This window comes from Rhinolophus sinicus, linkage group LG02 (assembly GCF_036562045.2).
Source record: "Rhinolophus sinicus isolate RSC01 linkage group LG02, ASM3656204v1, whole genome shotgun sequence".
Classification (NCBI taxonomy): domain Eukaryota; kingdom Metazoa; phylum Chordata; class Mammalia; order Chiroptera; family Rhinolophidae; genus Rhinolophus; species Rhinolophus sinicus.
The window spans coordinates 149,658,346-149,679,991 of NC_133752.1; the positions used below are offsets into that span (position 1 = coordinate 149,658,346).

Consider the following 21,646-nt stretch of genomic DNA (forward strand, 5'->3'; position numbering starts at 1 on the left):
TTACTTTAAATGTAAATGGCTTAAACTTTCCTATTAAAAGGCAGAGAATGGCAGAATGAATTAAAAATATACAGGATCCATCTATATGCTATATATAAGAGACTCATTTTAGATTCAAAAACATTGAAAGTAACAAAATGCAAGAAAATAATAATCAAAATACAGCTAAGATGACTATATTATTATTAGGTAAAATAGACTTTAAGTCAAAAAAGGTTACAAAAGACAAAAGACATTTTATATTAAATAAAAGGTTAAATCAAGCAAAAGGCTAAAACAATTGTAAACATATATGCATCTGCCAACAGAGCCACAACATATATAAAGAAAACACTGACAGAATTGGAATGAGAAATGACAACTGACTTCATTAACCCCCTTCAATAATGAGACAGGAGAGCAATAAAGAAATAGAGAACTTGAACACTATAAATCAATTTGACCTAAAAGAACTACTCCAAACACTAGAATATGCATTTTTCTCAAGTGTACATAGAACATTACCCATGATAGACTGTATGTTTTTAAATAAATTTAGAAAGACTTAACTCATACAAAGTATCTTCTGTGACCACAATGGAACGAGACTAGAAATCAGTAACAGAAGGAAAACTGGAAAATTCACAAATATGTGGATATCAACACAGGTTCTTAACCAACGGGTCTAAGAAGAAATCACAAGGAAAATTATAAAATAACTTGATTCCAGACAAGCAAAAGCTAAAGTAGTTCATTAACACTAAACCACTCTTACAAGAAATGTTAAAGGGACTTCTTTAGGTAGAAAAAATAAAAAATATAAATTAAAAAATAGGAAAGAAAAAAATCTCACTGACAAAGGCAAACAGTAAAAGCAGTGGATCAACTATTTGTAAAGCTAGTACAAAGCTCAAAAGACAAAAGTAGGGAGATCATGTGTAATTACAACAATAAATTAAGGGATACACACAAATACACACAAAAGAAGTAAAAAAAAAAAATCACAAAAATATAAATGTGGAGGGGATGAGTTAAAATTGTAGTGATTTTAGAATGTGATCACACTTAAGCAACCATCAACTTAAAACAGACTGCTATAAATACAGCTTGGTATAAATGAAGCACATGTTAACCACAAACCAAAAATCTGTAAGAGATATACAAGTCATAAAGAGAAAGGAATCTAAACATAACCACCCACTGTAAGAAAGTCATCAACAAACCAGAAAGCAAAAGAATAAGAAACAAAGAAGAACTACAAAAACAAACCGGAAACAACTAATAAAATGGCAAAACTACATACCTATCAATAAGGACTTTAAATGTAAATAGACAAAATACTCCAACCAAAAGACACATGGTGGGGGTGGCCGGATGGCTCAGTGGTTAGAGTGTGAGCTCTGAACAACAGAGTTGCTGGTTTGATTCCCACATGGGTCAGTGAGCTGCACTCTCCACAACTAGATTGAAGACAATGAGCTGCCGCTGAGCTTCCCGAGGGGCGGCCGGATGGCTCAGTTGGTTAGAGTGAGAGCTTTCAACAACAAGGCTGCCGGTTCAATTCCTGCATGGGATGGTGGGCTGCGCCCCTGCAACTAAAGATTGAAAACAGCAAGTGGATTGGAGCTGAGCTGCACCCTCCACAACTACACTGAAGGATAACGACTTGGAGCTGATGAGCCTTGGAGAAACACAATGTTCCCCAACATTTCCCAATAAAATTTTTTAAAAAAGAAAAAGAAAAAAGGAAATGTATGATTTCCTTTCCTGGCTTCTCCACTACTTTGAAATGTTGGGTAACCTTGAGACCCCAAATATCTGCACTAAGAATGGAAGCTGCACATTTAAAAAAAAAGAAGAAAAGACATACGGTGGTAGAATGGATTAAAAAAAAAAAAAAGACTTATACATGCTTACAAGGGACCCAATATAGATTGAAAGACACACAGATTTAAAGGAATGGAAAAAAATATTTCATGCAAAAGGAAGGAAAAAGCAGGGGTAGCAAAACTTAGATCAGACAAAACAGACTTTAAAACAAAGGCTGTAACAAGAAAAAAAAAGGGCATTTTGTATGATAAAGGGATCATCAACAAGAGGATATAACTCTTGTAAACATCTATACACCCAACATAGGAGCACAAATATATAGAGCAAAATTTGACAGATATGAGGGAGAGATCAATAACACAATAGTAGGGGACTTTAACACCCCACTGACATCAGTGGATCATCCAGACAGAAAATCAACAAGGAAACAGTGGCCTTAAAGGACACATTAGATCAGATGGACTTAATTGATATTTTTAGGACATTTTACCCAATAGCAGTAGAATATACATCTTTCTTAAGTGCTCATGGAACATTTTACAGGACAGATCATGTGTTCAGCCACAAGATAAGTCTCAATAAATTTATGAATACTGAAATCATATCAAGCATCTTCTTTGATCACAATAGTATAATACTAGAAACCAATTACAAGAAGAAAACTGAAAAACAAACAAACACATGGAGGCTAAATAACATGCCACTAAATGAGTGGGTTAACTATGAGATCAAGGAGGAAATCAAGACACCTTGCGAGAAATGAAAATGAAAACACAATGACCCAAAAAAATCTATGGGGCACAGCCAAAGCAGTTCTAAGGAGGAAATTCATAGCAATACAGGCCCATCTTAACAAACAAAAATCTCAAACAATCAAACCTTACACCTAAAGGAACTAGAAAAAGAAGAACAACAACAAAAAGCCCAAAGTGAGTAGAAGGAAATAATAAAGATCAGAACAGAAATAAATGAAACAGAGAAAAGAAAAAGAAAAGGAAAACGAAGCCAAAAGTTGGTTCTTAGAAAAGATGAACAAAACTGACAAACTGCTAGCCAGACTCATCAAGTAAAAAATAGAGTACCCAAATAAAATTAGAAATGAAAGAAGAGTGACAACCAATACCATGGAAATAAAAAGGAGTATAAGAAAATACTACGAATGAGTATGAGTCAACAAATTGGACAACCTAGAAGAAATGGATCAATTCCCAGAAACATACAATCTTTTAAGATTGAATCAAGAAGAAACAGAAAACCTGAACTGACTAATGAAATCAAATCAATAGTCAAAAAACTGCCAACCAACCAAAGTCCTGGATCAGATGGCTTCACAGGTAAATTTTATAAAACATCAAAGAATTAATGCCTATCCTTCTCAAACTATTGCAAAAAACTAACGAGGAAACAAGGTTCCCAAACTCATTTTATGAAGCCAGTATAACCTTGATACCTAAACAAGATAAAAATACTACAAACAAAAAAATATTATATGCCAGTACCCCAATGAACACAGATGCAAAAATCCTCAACAAAATATTAGCAAACTGAATTCACCAATACATTAACAAGATCATACACCATGCCCAAGTGAGATTCATTCCTGGGATGCAAGGTTGGTTTAATACCTGTAAATCAATGAACATGAGATACGACATAAATGAAGGATGAAAATCATACATGATGTCAATAGATGCAGAAAAAGCATTTGACAGAATCCAACATCCAATTATGATAAAAACTCTCAACAAAACGTGGATGGAGGGAACCTACGTTGACATAGTAAAGCCCACATATGACAAACATATTGCAAACATCATACTCAATGGTGAAAAACTGAAAGCTTTTTCTTTAAGATCAGAAATAAAACAAGATGTACACTATCACCACTTTTATTTAACATAGTAGTAATGGAAGTCTTAGCCACAGAAGTCAGACGATGAAAAGAAATATAACACATCCCAATTGTAAAGGAAGAAGTAAAACTGTCATTATCTGTAGATGATATGATACTATAGAGAGAACCCCAAAAATTCCCCCAAAGAACTATTAGAACCAATAAATGAATTCAGTAAATATTCAGAAATAATTTGCATTTTTATACACCAATAATGAACTCTCAGAATGAGAATTTAAAGAATCTCATTTATAATTGCTTCAAAAAAAACACAAAATACCTAGGAATACATTTAATAGGTAAAAGACCTATACTCAGAAAACTGCAAGACACTGAAGAAAGAAAGTGAAGAAAATTAAAACAAACGAAAGGATATACTGTGCTCTTGGATAGGAAGAATTAACATTGTTAAAATGTCCGTACTACCCAAAGCAATCTATAGAATCAATACAATCCCTATCAAAATACCAATGCCATTTTTCATAGAACTAGATGAAATAATCCTAAAATTTATATAAACCCACAAAAGACCCTTGATGGCTACACCAATCTTGAGAAAGAAGAACAAAGTTGGAGTTATGCTACCTGACATCAAACTATCCTATAAGGCTGTAGCAATCAAAATGGCATGGCACTGGCATAAAAAGACACATAGATCAGTGGCATGGCACTGAATAGAGTGCTTAGAAATAAACCCATGCCTATACAGTCATTTAATCTATGACAAAGGAGGCAAGAATGTACAATGGGGTAGAGGCAGTCTCTTCGATAAATGATGTTGGAAGAACTGAATAGATACATGTAAAAATATAAAACTAGACCACTTTCTTATACCATATACAAGAACAAAATCAAAATGGCTGAAGACTTAAATGTAAGACCTGAAACCATAAAACTCCTAAAAGAAAACATAGGCAATAAACTTAGTAATATTTTTGGGGGACATATCTCCTCAGGCAAGGGAAACAAAAGAAAAACTAAACAAATGGGACCACATCAAATAAAAAGATTTTGCACAGCAAAGGAAACCATCAACAAAACGAAAAGACAACCTACCAAATGGGAGAAGATATTCACCAATGATACATCTAATAATGGCTTAATATCCAAAATTCATAAAGAACTCATAAACAACCCAATTAAAAAATGGGCGGAGGACCTGAATGGACATTTCTCCAAAAAGGACCATACAGACGGCCAACAGACATATGAAAAGATGCTCAATGTCACTAATTATCACAGAAATGCAAATTAAAATCACAATGAGATATCATCTCACACCTGTCAGGATGGCTAGCACCAAAAAAATCAACAAAAAACAAGCGTTGGCAAGGATGTGGAGAACAGGGAAATTCTCGTGCGCTGCTGGTGACTGCAAATTGCTACAGCCACTATGCAAAACAGTATGGAGGTTCCTCAAAAAATTAAAAATAGAACTATCTTATGACCCAGCAATTCTACTTCCGGGTATTTATCTGAAGAAATCCAAAATGCTAATTCAAAAAGATATATGCGTCCCTACGTTCATCACAGCATTATTTATAATAGCCAAGATACAGAAGCAACCTAAGTGCCCACCGACAGACTACTGGATAAAGTAGTGGTACATACGCATATACAATTAAATATGATATATCTCAGCCACAACAAAGAATGAAATCTTACCATCTGCGACAACATGGATGAACCTAGAGGATATGCTAAGTTAAATAAGTCAGAGAAAGACAAATGCCATGATCTCACTTATATGCAGAATCTAAAAAACAAACTCACTCATAGATACAGGGAACAATCTAACGGTTTTCAGATGGGAGGGGAGTTGGGAGAGTGGGTGAAAAAGGTAAAGAGAGTAAGAAGTACAAACTAGTAGTTACAAAGTAGTTACAAAATAGTAAAGTACAGCATAGGGAATACAGTCAATAATATTGCAATAACTATGTATCGTGCCAGGTGAGTAGTAAACGGGGATCGCTTCGTAAGTTATATAAATGTCTAACCACTATGAAACTAATATAATACTGAATGCCAACTATAATTGAAAATTAAAAATTCACACTCAGATTTTATGTAAATTTCCAGAATGATAACTCATAAAAATAAATCTCAGTGCACTCTGAATCACTAAAAACAAGCAGCTGAAAATATTTAAAATAAACTCTTAAAACTAAAAAAAATAAAAATATGTAAAAATGGACAAAGGAATTGAGTAAAACATTTCTCCAAAAGATCAACAAATGGCAAATAAGCACATGGAAAGATACTTAACATTATTAGCCATTAAGGAAATGAATCCCCAAACCATAATGAGATGCCACTTTACACCCATTAGGATGGCTTTTAGCAAAAAAGCAGAAAATAACAAGTGTTGGTAAGGATGTGGAAAAATCTAAATCCTTCTGTATTGCTCGGAATGTAAAATGGTGCAGCTGCTAATGAAAAGCTTCATGCTCTTTAAAATGTTAAACATAGAATTATGTTAGACAGCAATGCCTAGTTATATACCAAAAAGAATTGAAAGCAGGGACTCAAACAGACAGTTGTATAGCATTATTCATAACTGTCAAAAGGTGGAAACTAAAAAGTAATGAAATTCTGATACATGCTACATGGATGAACCTTGCAAACATTATGCTAAGCGAAATAAGCCAGACACAAAAAGACAAACATTGCATGATTAAATTTGTATGCGGTATCTAAAACAGGCAAATTCATAAAGACAGAGTAGAGTAGAGGTTGCTATGGGTTAGGAGAATGGGAGGTTATTGCATCATGGGTATAGATTTTCTGCTTTGGATGATGCATAAGTTCTGGAAATAATTATTTGTGATGGTTGCACAGCAATGTGATGTACTAAATGCCACTGAGTTGTAACTTAAAAACGGTGAATTGTATGTATGTTTTATTTTACAATAAAAAAAGCATTAAAAATGATGTTCACTGCAATAGTATTACTTGTAAACAAAGAAACAAGGTACATGGAGAGAAATGAATAATTAAATCACGATGCACATGAACAATGTTGTATGTATACTTGAAACGATGGTGAATAAAAAAAATCTTGAAGCCCTATTAAGTGAAAGGAGCAGATGAGTGTCTAATGTACATTCCCATTTAAGTAAAGACAGAAAATTCCCAGATGGACACAGAAAAAAACCGCTCTCTCATCACCTCTGGGGAGGAAGACTGAAGGACTCTAGCAGAGGGAGATTTAATTAATTATTTATTTAACATTGTTTGACTTTCTTAACACATGCAGGTACTACTTTCACACTTAAAATTCTGAAATAGTAAATATACAATAAATATAGAGAAATAAACATTTATTCTACGTGACATGTACCATCTCTATGAAACCCAGATAAAACTTAGTATTAAGTTATAAAAAGCCAGTTGAAACAGGATGAAATTAGCAACACATGAAGAAACAGGTAAACAAACATTATTCACTTAATCTTTTTGTCCTCCAAGATCACTGCTTTTGCCTCACAGAACTTCAGAAATGAAAAAAGAATGAACACTTCAAAGAAATAAATCAAGACCTTAGAGGTAACTTGACACTCCTAAGATCAAAGATCTTGAGGCTGAAAGCAGCATCAAGATCTGTAATACAGGATTTCTGGCTCTTGCACCTGTCTTGCTGCGTGCTAGGTCATATGGTTATAACGAATAATATAAAAATTAATGTGAACCTGTGACTCTCCTAGCAAGAACATTGCTATGTGATAGCTAATCAAAAGAACCATAAACAAAAACGGCAGAGAAAAATACTTATAATGAAATACATGTATATGTATATATCTACACATACTTTTAGCACTGTACCTGAAATCTCAGCAAAAGCAGTAAGATATAAGAAATGGGAGGTATAAAGAATTATCAAAATAGTAATTATTTGTAGATGATATGATCTCTCAGGCAGATAATCCAAAGACCTAACAGAGCATTAGATATAACAAAGGAGCTAGGCAAGGTTGTTGCATAATAATAACACTAAGATGGGGGCGGGGGGAAGCAACAAAAATTACTTTAAGGAAGTAATTATAAAACACAAAAGACCTGCATTAATAGACAAATATATCATAAAAACATTACCACAATATTGAATAATGTAGGGTAAAACTGTCTATTGTCCCCAATGTAAGCAATAAATTAATGCAATCCCATTTATTCCAATATATGGTTTTTGTTTGGTTGTTGGTATTAGACATTCTAAAATTCATATGGAAAAGTAATGGTCTAAGAATAACCACGACAGTCCTAAAAACTAAGGAGGGAGAACTTGCATAAAAAGACAAGGATGTTATAAAACTACCATAATTAAAACAGTGATGTTGGTTCAGTAGAGTTTGATATTAGGTTGGTGCAAAAGTAATTGCGGTTTTTTGCAATTATTTTTAACCTTTTAAAGCGCAATTACTTTTGCACCTACCTAACAGAGCATAGAACCCAAAACAGAGCTCATAGATGCAGCATTACAATTCGTGGAAGGGCAGACCACTCTACAAGTGTTGAGACAACTATCTTTCCATATAAGGGGAAAAAATGAAATTAGATCCCTATCTCAGACTATACATCAGATTAATTCCAGATGTTTCAAAGACCTAAATTCAACATATGAAACCTTAAAGTTATTAAAAGACCTAGGAGAGTATTTTTATAGCCTCAAGCAGGGAAAGGAGAGAATAAGGAGAAGAGCATTACAGGCAGAGGAAATAAAATGACAACTGGCAGATAGTGTCATATGTAATATGGAAATAATACCACCTACCACACAGCAATAATGAGATTTAAATAAGTGAAGTTCTTAGAACACTGTCTGACATATAACCTTTTAATAAATGTAAGTTTCTCTCATCCTGGTTCTTCCACTTACTAGTGTGAAACTGGGTAGCTGACGCCTCGCTTTCCTTAATAGTAAAAGAGAGAAAATAGGGGTACCTACCTTATTGGGTTCTTGTAAGAGTTAAATGACTCTCTCTATATAAAGTGCTTAGAACAGCAACTGATATACAGTGAGAGCTCAATAAGAGTTAGTAAGAATAATGCATTGCATTTACAAAAAGTAACTGTTATCCTATTACATCCAGAATGAAGAGCATGTTAAAGTAAGTGCATGTTTAGGATTCTATTTAGATGGTAGCTCTGGTAGGAATGTGGAGAATAGACTAAGGGGGGAAAAGCTGAAAGCTTAACAGTTAAACGGCTATTTTAATTTGTCAAGCCTAAACACAGGTAATAATGAGTGAAAGAAAGTTTGAAGGCAGAGTTCATGGGATCTGAGGACAGATTAGACAGGTAAAGACAGAGCGCAAGTGCCACCAATGACAATTCCCAGGTTTCCCAAATGGTTGACTGCTAAAGTGATGATGCAGTGAATTGAGATGAGGTTGAAAAATACGGGAAATGTTTTCCACCTTGTTACTAAAAACTTATCTCTGCTCCACATTTTAAGATCTGGAATTATCTTACATGTTTGTAATCAGCATCTAACTAAAACTTCATGCTGTTTGAAGTTTTGCCTTCAGAAAAACTGCTGTATAGAAAGTATTTTGATGTTCCATCAACTAATTTTCTGAAGTAGCACATCGTATGAGCCATAAATTTCTTTAAAACCATTATGGGTTTTATAACATATTACCCATCTGTGCTTTTGAATTCTCCAACACACAAACAACAAAAAGCTTTGTTTCATGCTGGCCTTACTTACAAATGATTCTTACCATGATTGGCTTGCCCTGAAATGTTTTCACTTCTTCTCTCAAGTATTTAAAAGCCTATTAACAAAGCAGAAAGGAATTTTCATTAGTATTCAAACATTTCACTAAAGCCACCTTTATTTTATCAAGAGAGTTTGGTATTAGCAACTCTCTCTAAACTAAACAATAAAAAATTCTGAAGGTGATTCCATTATGCAGGTGATAAGGAATGAAAAAGTAAAAATTTACTGTAGATTACCTACTATGGATTATTGAAAATGCACAAAATTCAAAACCAAACCAAAATGTCACTACATATCAATTCAAAAATGGTTCAGACAGCTTTCCTAGGTGAAGCACTGGAAAAAAAAGCGGGGTGGAATGCAGCCGGTTAGCTCAGTTCGTTAGAGTGGGTGCTCTTAACAAGGTTGCCAGTTCGATCCCCACATGGGCCACTGTGAGCTGCGCCCTCCAAAACTAGATTGAAACAACTACTTGACTTGAGCTGATGGGTCCTGGAAAAACACACTTAAAATAAAAAAAATTAAAAAAAAAAAAAAAGTGAGTGGTTTTAAAATGCCATTAGATATGTTTTTGTTTCAAAGTAATACTACTTATCTTTGAGTAGAACATGATAAAAATTAAAAGTAAAATCACTGTATCAAAATTCCAAGAATCAGAAAGGAAGTAGTGTATTGCGGGCCTAATATGTATCAGAAACATTAACTACTGAATACATGATTCCCAATCCCCACATTAATTTTAAAACTGTGTTAACTTTTTTATTGATAGACAACAAACTGTTCTTAAATTGAAACTGAAAAGGCTTCAGGAAGATGATCGAAAAGGAAACTAATTAATAAACAAAACCAAAAAGGTGAACAAAGTGCTCAACAATCACAATCTTTACAAACAGTACTGAAGGCACACATTTTCTCAATCAAAATATACCACTACTTCTTTTACCAGCAGGACTTGAAATCAGAAGAGAAATTTTTTTCCTCACCTCTTGTGCATCTGTGTCTGACTGGAAAGTGATATACCAGTTGCTATTGTGTGCAAACTCACAACTTATCACCTTGGGACAGTTTTCATTTTTAAACAAAGCTTTCACTTCCTGAAAAAGAAAAACTTTAGTTATCTAAAAAATATATTGATGGCTATATTTTTCATTTCATATCATTTGGTCCTTTCTTTTTCTTTGTTAACTGTTTATGCCTTCTGCCCATCTTTCTACTGAGAGTAGATGTTCTGGAACAAAAACATACAGTATAGTTATAGAATAAATTTTGTATGTGATTTAGCAATGGAATTTATTTTATAATCAGCAAAGCTGAAGCATTTCACTCCCACGGGCATTTTCCTTAGAGTAAAATCTCTCCAGTCTTGCCATTATAAAAAAAAAAAAGTATGTCTCCCATTAACATTTTCATGTATTCTCATTCAATCCAGATGCTTTGTCTACATCAGACTGGTTCATAGGCATGAACCCTTGGGCAAAAAATGTCTTCCCTTTTCCATAATTGATGTAACTGAACTAAAATTCCAACAAATATATGGATTTGGAAAAAGACAGTTACCAAAATTCAGAAATATTTAACAGTTAATAACTTGAATGCAGTTTATAAAAAGAAAGAAAAAAACTGGAAGTGAACATTAAGAATCCCTAAAACATTATAGAAGAAAAGGAAACAGTATCTGCTGAAATACCACCCAAGGTAAGACACTTATTTATTCCTGAAAACAACCCTGTGTTGAAGATTTTATCATCTCCCTTTCCCAGTTGAGGAAATGGTGGCTCAGACTGTTTAACCTAGCTACACTACCACAAAGTGAACTCAAACCCAGCTTTGTATGTCTCCAAACTCCATTTTGTCTAATAACTATTTGAATACAAAGAGAAATTTAGTAGTAACCAATAATTCCCAAATATCAAAAGAATCTGATTTGGTTAAACTGTCCCACAAAATATCACTAGGTATCAATTAAAAAAAAAAGACAATTATTAAGCTGATTGGACAATCAACATGGCAACAGTGAAGCCTAACCTGTATTCTAACTCCCTCAAATGTTTAACTCACTGTCTCTACTCGGGATGAAATTTCTTAAGTCAAATACTACTTGAAATAAGTGATCAACCAGCTGAGTTTCGTGATGTTTAATGAAAGTGTTAAAATATCACCAAGTTCAGTTAATACAATTCCTATCCACTCCAGATTTACATTTTTGGAGAACTATCTACAGAACTATTAGATTGTCTGCCACCAATTGATCTCTACCTTTCAAAACTCCATGGATATTCTCCAAATATTTGTAATTCCCTTAAAATGTATAATGAATCAATTTACTGAAATCCTAGTAAAAACCCTATTTTCAGCCTTTATCATTTTTCTTTAGGGAAGAGGTATGCTCATAGATTTACTTTCCCAAATATAAGAAGTCTGGATCTAAAGTAATCAACAATTTATTCCATTTGAGAAGAATCTTTAAGGTCAAAACCCAAATCCGTTCATTTTCATTTGAATTTCAGTGATTACTGCCTAGCTAGACTTTCTCTGGCTACTTTAGTCATTTGCACTTCCTTTACTTTTTTTTAAATGAACATTATGTTGATGATTTTGTCCTTTTATTTACTGTTTTTCATGTGGTTGAGCTCCTTAAGAAATCAGACTACGAATTACAATAATTATAAAAATGATAATGGCTAATCTTGGAGTATTTTATATGCAACATACTGCTCTAAGCTCTTTATATACTAACTCAATTCTCACAACAATTTTATGGTCACATATTACTATTATCCCATTTAACAGATGAGATTTGTTAAATAACTTATCCAAGGTCATAGAACTAGCAAATAAAAAAGCTGGAGTTCAAATCCAGGTAGTTTGGTTGTAGAGTTCAGGCTCATATACTCTATATTGTTTCTTAATATTGCAAATACTCTTACCATTCTGCACTCTTCCTTTCAATTTGTTACTTTTGACATATAATTCATAATTTTAAATGAAAGATCTATCTAATGACAGTTTCTTTTCTAATTTCTCTTACTGTTTCTAAGTTTAGGAAACTTTCATTCTGGAGATATAATACTGGACAAAAAACCTAACTTCTAATGTGTCAAATTTGTTAGGTGGCAAGAGTCTAAATTTTTTTAAAAATGGTTAATCAATTACCATTTATCAGTTACTAATTAATACTTCCCATGTCTAATCTATTAAGCCTTAACTGGACAACTTAGTGTGAAGCTATGTGGCTTGGTAGTTAAGAAACATGGGCTTTGGAATCAGAGAGATCAAGTTCAAACCCAGACTCTGTCCTTTAATCAGCCCATGTATCCTTAGGCAAGTTATTTAACCATCCTATGGCTGTTAACTTTGTAAAACAGACAATAAAACCTTAGGCTTTAAACAACTAAAGTACATTGCACAATACTCAGTAGAATCTAATTATTAAACAATGTTGTTATACACACATTATTGCAGAAAAGGGACTATTTCTGGACTATATTGTGTCATTTAAATATTATTTTATTTTTGTACCTGTACTATATTATCTTTATAACTGCAGCCTTGCTTTATATTTGCTAACCAGTAGGGTTAGTCCTGGCCCATTAGTCCTTATTCCTATTTTTCTTCTTCATTCCTCAGTCTGTTCTTTCCGATAAATCCTCAAATTCCCCAAAGAGCCTATTTATATTTTAACTGCCATTCAGTCGAATCAGTAAGTTGAAAGTTACTCCCACTGCGGTACTCAGTCTTCCCTCCTTAGAACACAGAATTACATTTTCTCCCTTCCTCTGCACCATTCTTCAAGTATTGCAAAATTTACACAACAAATTCGTATTTATCCTAGTCACAGTAATAGAAATGAGGGCCTTGAGATACTTTGTTGTTTAGGCTCCTCCAATTTAAAAGGTAAAGAATATTTAGCTTTAACAACGCTTAATGATTTACCTACCTCTATTGGTGTTGTTTCAGGAATCTCTCTAAGAATCACAATGCAACGCTTATGACTTGGTCTCACTTTCTCGCCCTTCTCATCAACTTGTACCATGGGAGAAGCTGAAATTTAAAAAAGGGTTTAATTCAAAAGTGACAAATAGAGACATTAGTGCCATTAAAAAGCTCACTTCTATTTCCAACTGAATAAATTAGCAGAGGTTACTATCCTAAAGAAATTAAGTTGTAGTATCAAAGATTAGTTACAATAAAATATGTTGAGATTAATATGCAAAAAACATTGTCAAATGTTATTCTTTGAATATTCAGAGTACCTAACTTTGTGACTTGGCACTAGGTTGGAGTTGGAAAATACCCTTCAGTGAGCATACAACACATATCTAATAAGGCAATTTCCCTATATACAATTTCCAAATTCCTTACTTCAAGAGAGAACAAAAACCAGTGTACTTGCATTAGCCAACCCCTACTGTAGGAAATGTAAACAGCTCTAATATGTCAAGAAATTCTTTTAAAAATGATAATTTAAGAAGCACTTAAACCAAGAATTATGCACAAATGATTATAATCTTTCCTTGATTTTAACATATTTACTTACTTACTACAACAGAGACCTAGAAGCCATCTTTTAGATGCCGATTTTGAGGAAATACTGAATAAAGACAATACTATACAGTCAAAACTTTTATTAGGTTCATACAAAAGTAACTGCGGTTTAAAAGGTTAAAAATAATTACAAAAACTGCAATTACTTTTGCACCAACCTAATATTTCCAGTCCCTTCAGAAAGAGATAATATGCTACATGTCACCCAACAGGCAAGTACAGAGAAAAAGGAAGTAGTTAAAAAAAAATGGCTTGGGTATTAGTGCTAGGTTCCAGCACTTAGAGATGGGGGGTTCTGCTTGTCTCGGCCAATTTTTTTATGTTGAGAAGACTGGGTCATTTTAAGAAATGTCTGTACAAACCAATCAGATATTTCATAAATGTGTTTAGCATTCTGAGAATGGAAACCCTCTACTCCCATATAGTAAGTCTATTATTAGACTTGCTATATTTAACTTTTATATATTTCCAAGAACGTATTTCATATAAAAATGAAGATGTGCCTTTATTCAATCAAGTAGTTAACAAAACCCACATAAGAGCAGTTATCAAGAAATACTGATATAAGATAAAAACAGTAAAAATTCTTAGAAACTCAACCTGAAACTATAAATTCTTTACCAAATTTTAGAGCAGTTTTGTCAAACTGTAGGTTACAACTCTTTAGTGGGTTGTAAAATAAATTTACAATAAAAGAAATGAGTTCACTGCAAGCATTTAATATTAATCTGTGTAACTAACATTTCAGTTGTGTGTGGTTGTGTGGCATATGTGGTATATACGAAGTTTCATGTATAATATACTTCGTCTTGGGTTCAAATGTTTGAAATAGATAGCTTTAGAGGGTGTGAAAATGACACATAAAGCTTTCTAATAGCTCAGAAAACAGAGACTTAATTGCTAATATGTGTGAGTGGTTATCAAGATGAACAAGCAAGGTGTGGAATTGACACAGAAGCTATATACCAGTCAGTAAAAATAAATTACTGAAATAGAATAGCAAAAAATAGGGAGTCAAAAACAATTCCCTGTATGATCAGTAATCAAAAGAATATTTAACTTTTTGACTTGAAATAAGCTAAAAGGTATGATTTACATACATCTCAACACTTCGAGAATTAGATCAGGGTCTGTGGTTAGCTTTTTTATTTCTTCCATGTTGGCAACGGTCCAAATTGGGATAAATTGATCACTGTCCATTTGAGATATCAGGTAAAGATCCTTTGACAAATTTTCTCTGAAAAAAATAAACAGAAGCAACAGTCCTATAAAACAATCTCTTAAAAGCACCTAAAGCAGTGCCTTATTCACTTTTGTCATTAAGTCTAGGAAACCAAAATTATGCTATCAGAAATAAGATAGTCAACTATGAAAACACATAATATATAACAGATATACTCTAACAACTTCCAGAAAGTTTCTTAATCCCCAAATACATTGGGCTCAAACAGTTCTGAATAAGGGGTTTTATGGAATTATACTGATATGGAAAGAAACTTAGTATTAAATTTAAAAGTATGTTACAAAATATTATATATGGTGTAGTTCCAGCTTATAAATACTTTATCATTGATGTTAGAATATGCAGTTTAAACCATGAGCTGGGGCCGACCCGGTGGCACAGGTGGTTGGAGCGTCATGCTCCTAACTCCCAAGTCACCGGTTCAATTCCCTCGTGGGCCAGTGAGTGGTGCCCTCTACAGCTAAGATTGTGAACGTGGGCTGATGAGTGCTGCCGTGAGCTGCTGTGTGCCGCCATGAGCAGCCGGTGGCTAGTGTGAGCTGCCGTGGGCTGCTGTGTGCTGCCGCGAGTGGCCGGTGGCCAGCATGAGTGGCCAGCAGCCAAAGAGAGCTGCTGTGAGCAGCCGACTGACTGACAACCGGCAACCGACTGTCTCAGCCGAAGGGAACGCAAGGGTCATAATACCAGCGTGGGCCAGGGAGCTGTGTCCTACACAACTAGACTGAGAAACAACGGCTTGAACTGGAGGAGGAAGGGGGAGGGAGATTTAATAAATATGTTTCATTTTTTATTTAAATTTAAATAATAAATTTACAACATTTAAAATTGAGACAAAATTCTTTAAGATACAAACACTTCTAACTTACCAATAAAACCATGTTTAACAAACTGAAGTAAAATCAAATTCATATCTTATTCACATCAAGTCTTTGAAGCAGTCTGATTATAAATAGCTATAAGTCTGCCTAAAAGCCACCTTCTCAGTGACCATCTTATTCAAAACTGAAACCACCCAAGCACTACTGATTCCTCTTCCCCTGCTTACACTGCTCTATTTTTTTCCACAGTGCTTGTCACTTAACACATTTCTAAGTTGATTACTTAATATGTTTATTGTTTTGGTTCCCCCAGCCAGAACAGAACACAGGTTCCATGAAGGATCTTTGTTGTTCAAAAATGTGTTTCAAAGCCCTAGTGATTGGCAGAGTAAAGTCAAAGGCCCTTACATTCAAATGTTATTAAAATAGAACAGTTACTTTTTTAAGGTTAGAATTGTCAATAGGTGGTGGTTATTTGTTTTGGTAAGGAAAAATGAGAATAAAAAGGATACTAGTAAAGGTTAAACTCACTTTAGCACCAAAGAAGGAACATGCTAATATCACCCTAATCAGTAAGATATTCTTGAAGAACTTGAAAATAAGACAACTGTAAATTTTTTGCATAACTAAAAAGTTATATCCTAAATCAACTTTGACTTTCAGCAGGTCTATTCTTATAAAATTGTGTGCGAAATCCTTAAAGAAACAGTACGTCACAGAAGTCAAATTAATGGATGTAACATCTAAGACGTGAATATTCATGACTAATACCTGACTTGTATTAATGGTAATTTTGCTGAGCTACAAATGTCAATTACCCAGCTGGTTTGAACTGTATCACAGCTTTGAATAGAATGTAGTAGATCATGACGAGCAAGAGCTCCCACTGCAACAATCAAAAACGTTTAAATTACAAAAGTCATGTTTTCAATGATAAAGGAGAGCTGTGGAAGCTACAGGACAAAATGAAATTCCAGAAAGATGATCTTTTTTTCCAGAGGGCATTTGCAGATCCTGGACCTGAGGGAAACCAGCAGAACTTTCAGGAGTTGCAAAGTACTGGCATTATGAATTGGAAACTAAAGGAGCCCCCAACACACAACTGTTTACTGAGTTCTAAGAAAGAAGGTAGAAGATTGGGAGCCAGGTTTAAAAAGCAGAGTAAAATCTCTGTGGTCTTGTGGAAGTTCCAGTGGAAGGAGGAACGTTGCATCAAACATAAGATAGGTCTCCTCCACAAACATTTGCCAAATTTTGAAGCTTTTATGGGATAAGAGGCTAAAGAGCTAATCTAAAACCTCTGAAGAACACAACTAAATCTCCCTTGGTGTTTCAGGACTGAGGTAATAGAAAACTGCCAACTTCTAAATCAAAAGCCTGAAAAGGTCATGCCTGAGGAACAGACATAAATTAAAGGTGGACTGAGTCTAATTAAAATGGCTGCTCAGCCCTGACCCAGATTAATTCCTGACTGAATTGAAGCAATCAATTTGTTTCTGCCTACCAGAAGAAAGTTCAAATCTTTTCTTGAAGGAAAAATTGTCACTTGCAGTTTCTAGCTTCTTTTATATGTAATGTCCAGCATATAATCAAAATTTATAAGATATGCAAAAAGGCAGGAAATTATGACAGAGAATCAAGAGAAAAAACTCTGAATATAAGCAGACACAAAATGATTCAATTAGTGGGCACAGATTTTAAAATACCTATTACAAGTATGTTACAGAAAATGAATTGTATCATAGGCATACCTGACTAGAGAAAAGAAAAGCCAGAAGGTTCTTGCTTTTATTCTAGGGCCTGTACTAGATTATGAAGACAAAGAAAAAAAAGGAGGGGAAGAAAAGGGAGATATTCAGGATGAAGAATCAATTAAACCTGAGTCACGGGTGTATTATGTGTAAAGATATGAAGAAGTCTGATAAAATGCAGGTTTCTAGCTTGAAAAATTGGTTCACTACCTGTCACCAGATATAGGAAAAATAGAAAGCATTACATTTGCATGCATATACAAACTTCTATTTATTTTGTAAGGGGCAGTTTTACATATTGAAGTTTTATGATATCTAAGCTATAAATATATCTATGTCTTGTCTGTAAATACGACATCTTAAAACGTTTGCCTGAAAGAACTCCTTATTTAATAGAAGACATTGGTAATATAATATCAGTGCTTATCCACCTACCTTGCTAAAAATAACTATGATCAAAGGTTATAAAAGCCAACTAGAAAAAATATAAATTAAGAGATAATCACTTTTTTGAGAATCCTAAACCTGAATATGTTCATAGGAAAAGTCTCCAAGAGAAATTTCATTATCTTTCTACTGAAAATAGATCCTTTGCAAGTTCAACTTGGACATCCTGAAATCTAGTTAAGACATTCGTGTATACTGAAGAATGATACCAAAAATACATCACTGAAGGAAATAAAACCATCATTCTTCCACTCTATTTCACAGGTATTTTACATTTAGTAACCAAACAATTCAAAAAAGGAGAACTATCAATTAAAAAAATGATAGTGAGGGCGGCCGGTTTGCTCAGTGGTTAGAGCACAGTGCTCATAACACGAAGGTCACCGGTTCGATTCCAACATGGGCCAGTGAGCTGCGCCCTCCACAACTAGATTGAAAACGACTTGACGTGGAGCTGATGGGTCCTGGAAAAACATACTGTTCAATAAATAAATAAATAAATAAATAAATAAATAAATAAAATGATAGTGTACCGTGAAAAACAGAATTCTAATTGTTTCTTCAGACATTCTTTTAGGTCTTCTGTAGAAATTGCTGAATTGCTTTCTCCTGGTGGTAGTAAACAAGAGGAAAAAGTTACTACCAAATTACCAAGGTGGTAAACATTACCCATTGTTGAACTGAGAATAAGTTTCAAAGTATGCACAAATTAAACTCATCACAAAACTGTATATTTAATTATTTTTAGACTAGATAGCTCAAAGTCTAAATTTCTTTCAACCTGTCCTTCATTCTTTAGATAGATTTCACATAAGTTTATAAACAATTTTATCAAATAATTAACAAAGCACCATTTATACTAACATACTTGGCTAGCATATTATAAAATACTACCACAAATACTTTAAAAATGTGAAAACTATTTATTCCTTTGATGAAAACTCAAAGAACAAAAGTAACAGTAATCTACCCCGGCGCCGCTCGTGGCACAAAAGTAACAGTAATCTACCCCGGCGCCGCTCGTGGCGGGCCCAAGTCCTTCTGATCGAGGCCCAAGTCCTTCTGATCGAGGCCCAAAAGAAAAAACAAAACAAAACAAAAAGTAACAGTAATCTAAACTTGAAGACAGTAACTAGTTAAACAAATTGGGATATATATATGTATAAACATACATGTGTATGAGTGTGTATAGAGAGTGACACACACACACATATTCATGTTATTGGTAGCAAATCTGATGTTAGTCACATTCTTTAAACTTCTATCTCTTAATATTCTTTCCATTCCTTAATGTTAGAGCACCATTATCTTCCTGGGAATATTTAAAGCACTCAAACATCCTAAAGGATCAGACCTACTCTGTAATAGTCTTCTATGCTTTCTATTATTTAACCCAGAACATGAGACTTTTTTTTCAGGACTCAAGCCTGGAAAACCATCACTCTCTTATTAGATTCTCACACAAAACATTAAGACGCAAAGTATATAACCTGTCCTATTCTTAAATAACATTAATAATTAATTTCTTTTAAATACACAGACAATAGGATGTATATGTAAAGATAAATTTTGTACATGATTTTACCACTACCTTATCTTATTACTCAAGATTCAAAGTGATATAAAATATTAAACTAACTTCATTAAAATGAACATAAGCATCTATTTCTATATATTAAATAAACTTCATCCACCCAAATGCTAGCTAAATGAGCAATAACTTCATTTAACTTCTCAATGTCATTATAGCAAACTTATTAAACACCAACTGGTTGCCACATCAGTTAAACTAACTGTGTTCAATAGTCAGTAGTTAGGTATATTATGACCACAAGTAGGGAGTAGAACCTACCACCTTAAATTATCATATGGACATACCACCCCACTCCACTTCAGAAATCAAATTACAAGCCAACAGACCTTAGAAATCTAGTCCAAGTATTTATAATAAATAAGGAAATTGAAGTTAAAGGTTTATATGCCTTCACAGAAGTCAGAACTAAGCAGTGATAGAAATGCCTAACTTCCCCATCCCATTATATTTATTTTCCAGAGACCCTTTAGAAATTAGAAAAATAAAGTTAAGCAGTTAAGGTCTATGGTCCATTTTTAGTTTCTTTTAAATTTCATACATTTAAATCCAATCAAATACTAATCCATGTCAATTAAATGAATGCAAGAAAAATATGATTCACAAGTTGAATTATAATAGGACCATGTTTTTAACACAGCCTTTTCCTTAAAATTAATCCCCACAATTCCACATTAATAAATGCATTTCAAACTGACAAAAGTGATGGGAAAATTGATAGAACTTTACAATGATCACAACTAATAGACCAAGAAACTTGGACCCTATGGAAGACTGTAATTTAGGTCCCTTTTAACTATTTTGACTATTTTTTTCCTTTTACTTTAATTTCACACTTTCCTTTAATAGGCTATTTAAAGTAAATATTCTTTTTTTAATTACAATGTTTTTGTTTGGTCATCTAAAAACAGTATTTATAGCAATCACCTAACATCTCATTAACATAAACTTCTTTCCAAATAAGAAAATAAAATGATCAGTGCCATAGGTTTATGAGAACAATGATAAGAAGACTCGCACACTGCATTCTCATTTTACCAATAAAACCATAAAGTTTACCAGAAACGTCATATATTTGGTAACTCAGATCTTCTGGCCCTAAAATCATTCCATCAGTTGATTCTTCAATGCCTGCAGAATTTCTTGTGGTTTCACAAGATGAATACATTACTTCATATTCCTTACACATATCATCTGAAAGCTCTGTATTACCTGTACGAAAGAAAACATAGTGAAAATAAATAGGAATTCTTCAAATCCTATCTTTAGGAACTCTGTAACAAGATTTCAAGGAATTCTACCAGTTGGGAAAATGTCCACATGGTTTTAAGTTAAGATTTCTCTTCCCAAGGGAGATATATTTTGATGATTATGGATAAGCTAAAATGATTAACAATATAAACTTATATAGCACTAGCTATGTATCAGACAGGTTAACGAATTTTATTCATTTAATTCTCAGGAAATCCTATTGCAAAAGTTATTATTAGTATTGTTTTACATATGAAGGACACAAAGGTGAAGTCATTTGCCAAAGGTCAAAGAGTGAGTAAATAGCATTGCCAATGATGGTAGATCAAAACTAATTTATAAATACCACATTATAAATGAGTTAAATGCTGGACCCAAAGATATAAGTACAGCTATGATTTGAAATTAGTGACAATTCATTCATACTAGATATGAGAACTGTGTACAAACTACATATTAAATACTTATAAATATATTTAATGAAATAATCAAAGGATGTACCCCAAAGTTCTATAAACTGGTTTGGCCACATGTTGAACCAAAATGTGATTTGTTCTGATAAAATATTTCGGACTTAC

General features: G+C 33.5%; 1 protein-coding gene across 4 annotated transcripts in view; it reads right to left on the reverse strand.

Moving 5' to 3' along the window:
* The window catches only part of LARP4 (La ribonucleoprotein 4), a 59,602-nt gene that overhangs the window by 19,334 nt on the left and 18,622 nt on the right, over positions 1-21,646 (reverse strand). For all 4 annotated transcript variants that reach the window (XM_019724581.2, XM_019724583.2, XM_074325701.1 and 1 more), the window contains exons 3-8: positions 20,877-21,029; positions 18,760-18,835; positions 15,068-15,204; positions 13,360-13,463; positions 10,406-10,516; positions 9,424-9,477 (exon numbers count right to left, since the gene is read on the reverse strand). In XM_019724581.2, coding sequence (XP_019580140.1) covers positions 9,424-9,477; positions 10,406-10,516; positions 13,360-13,463; positions 15,068-15,204; positions 18,760-18,835; positions 20,877-21,029 — 635 coding nt within the window. The remainder of the gene's footprint in view (positions 1-9,423; positions 9,478-10,405; positions 10,517-13,359; positions 13,464-15,067; positions 15,205-18,759; positions 18,836-20,876; positions 21,030-21,646) is intronic.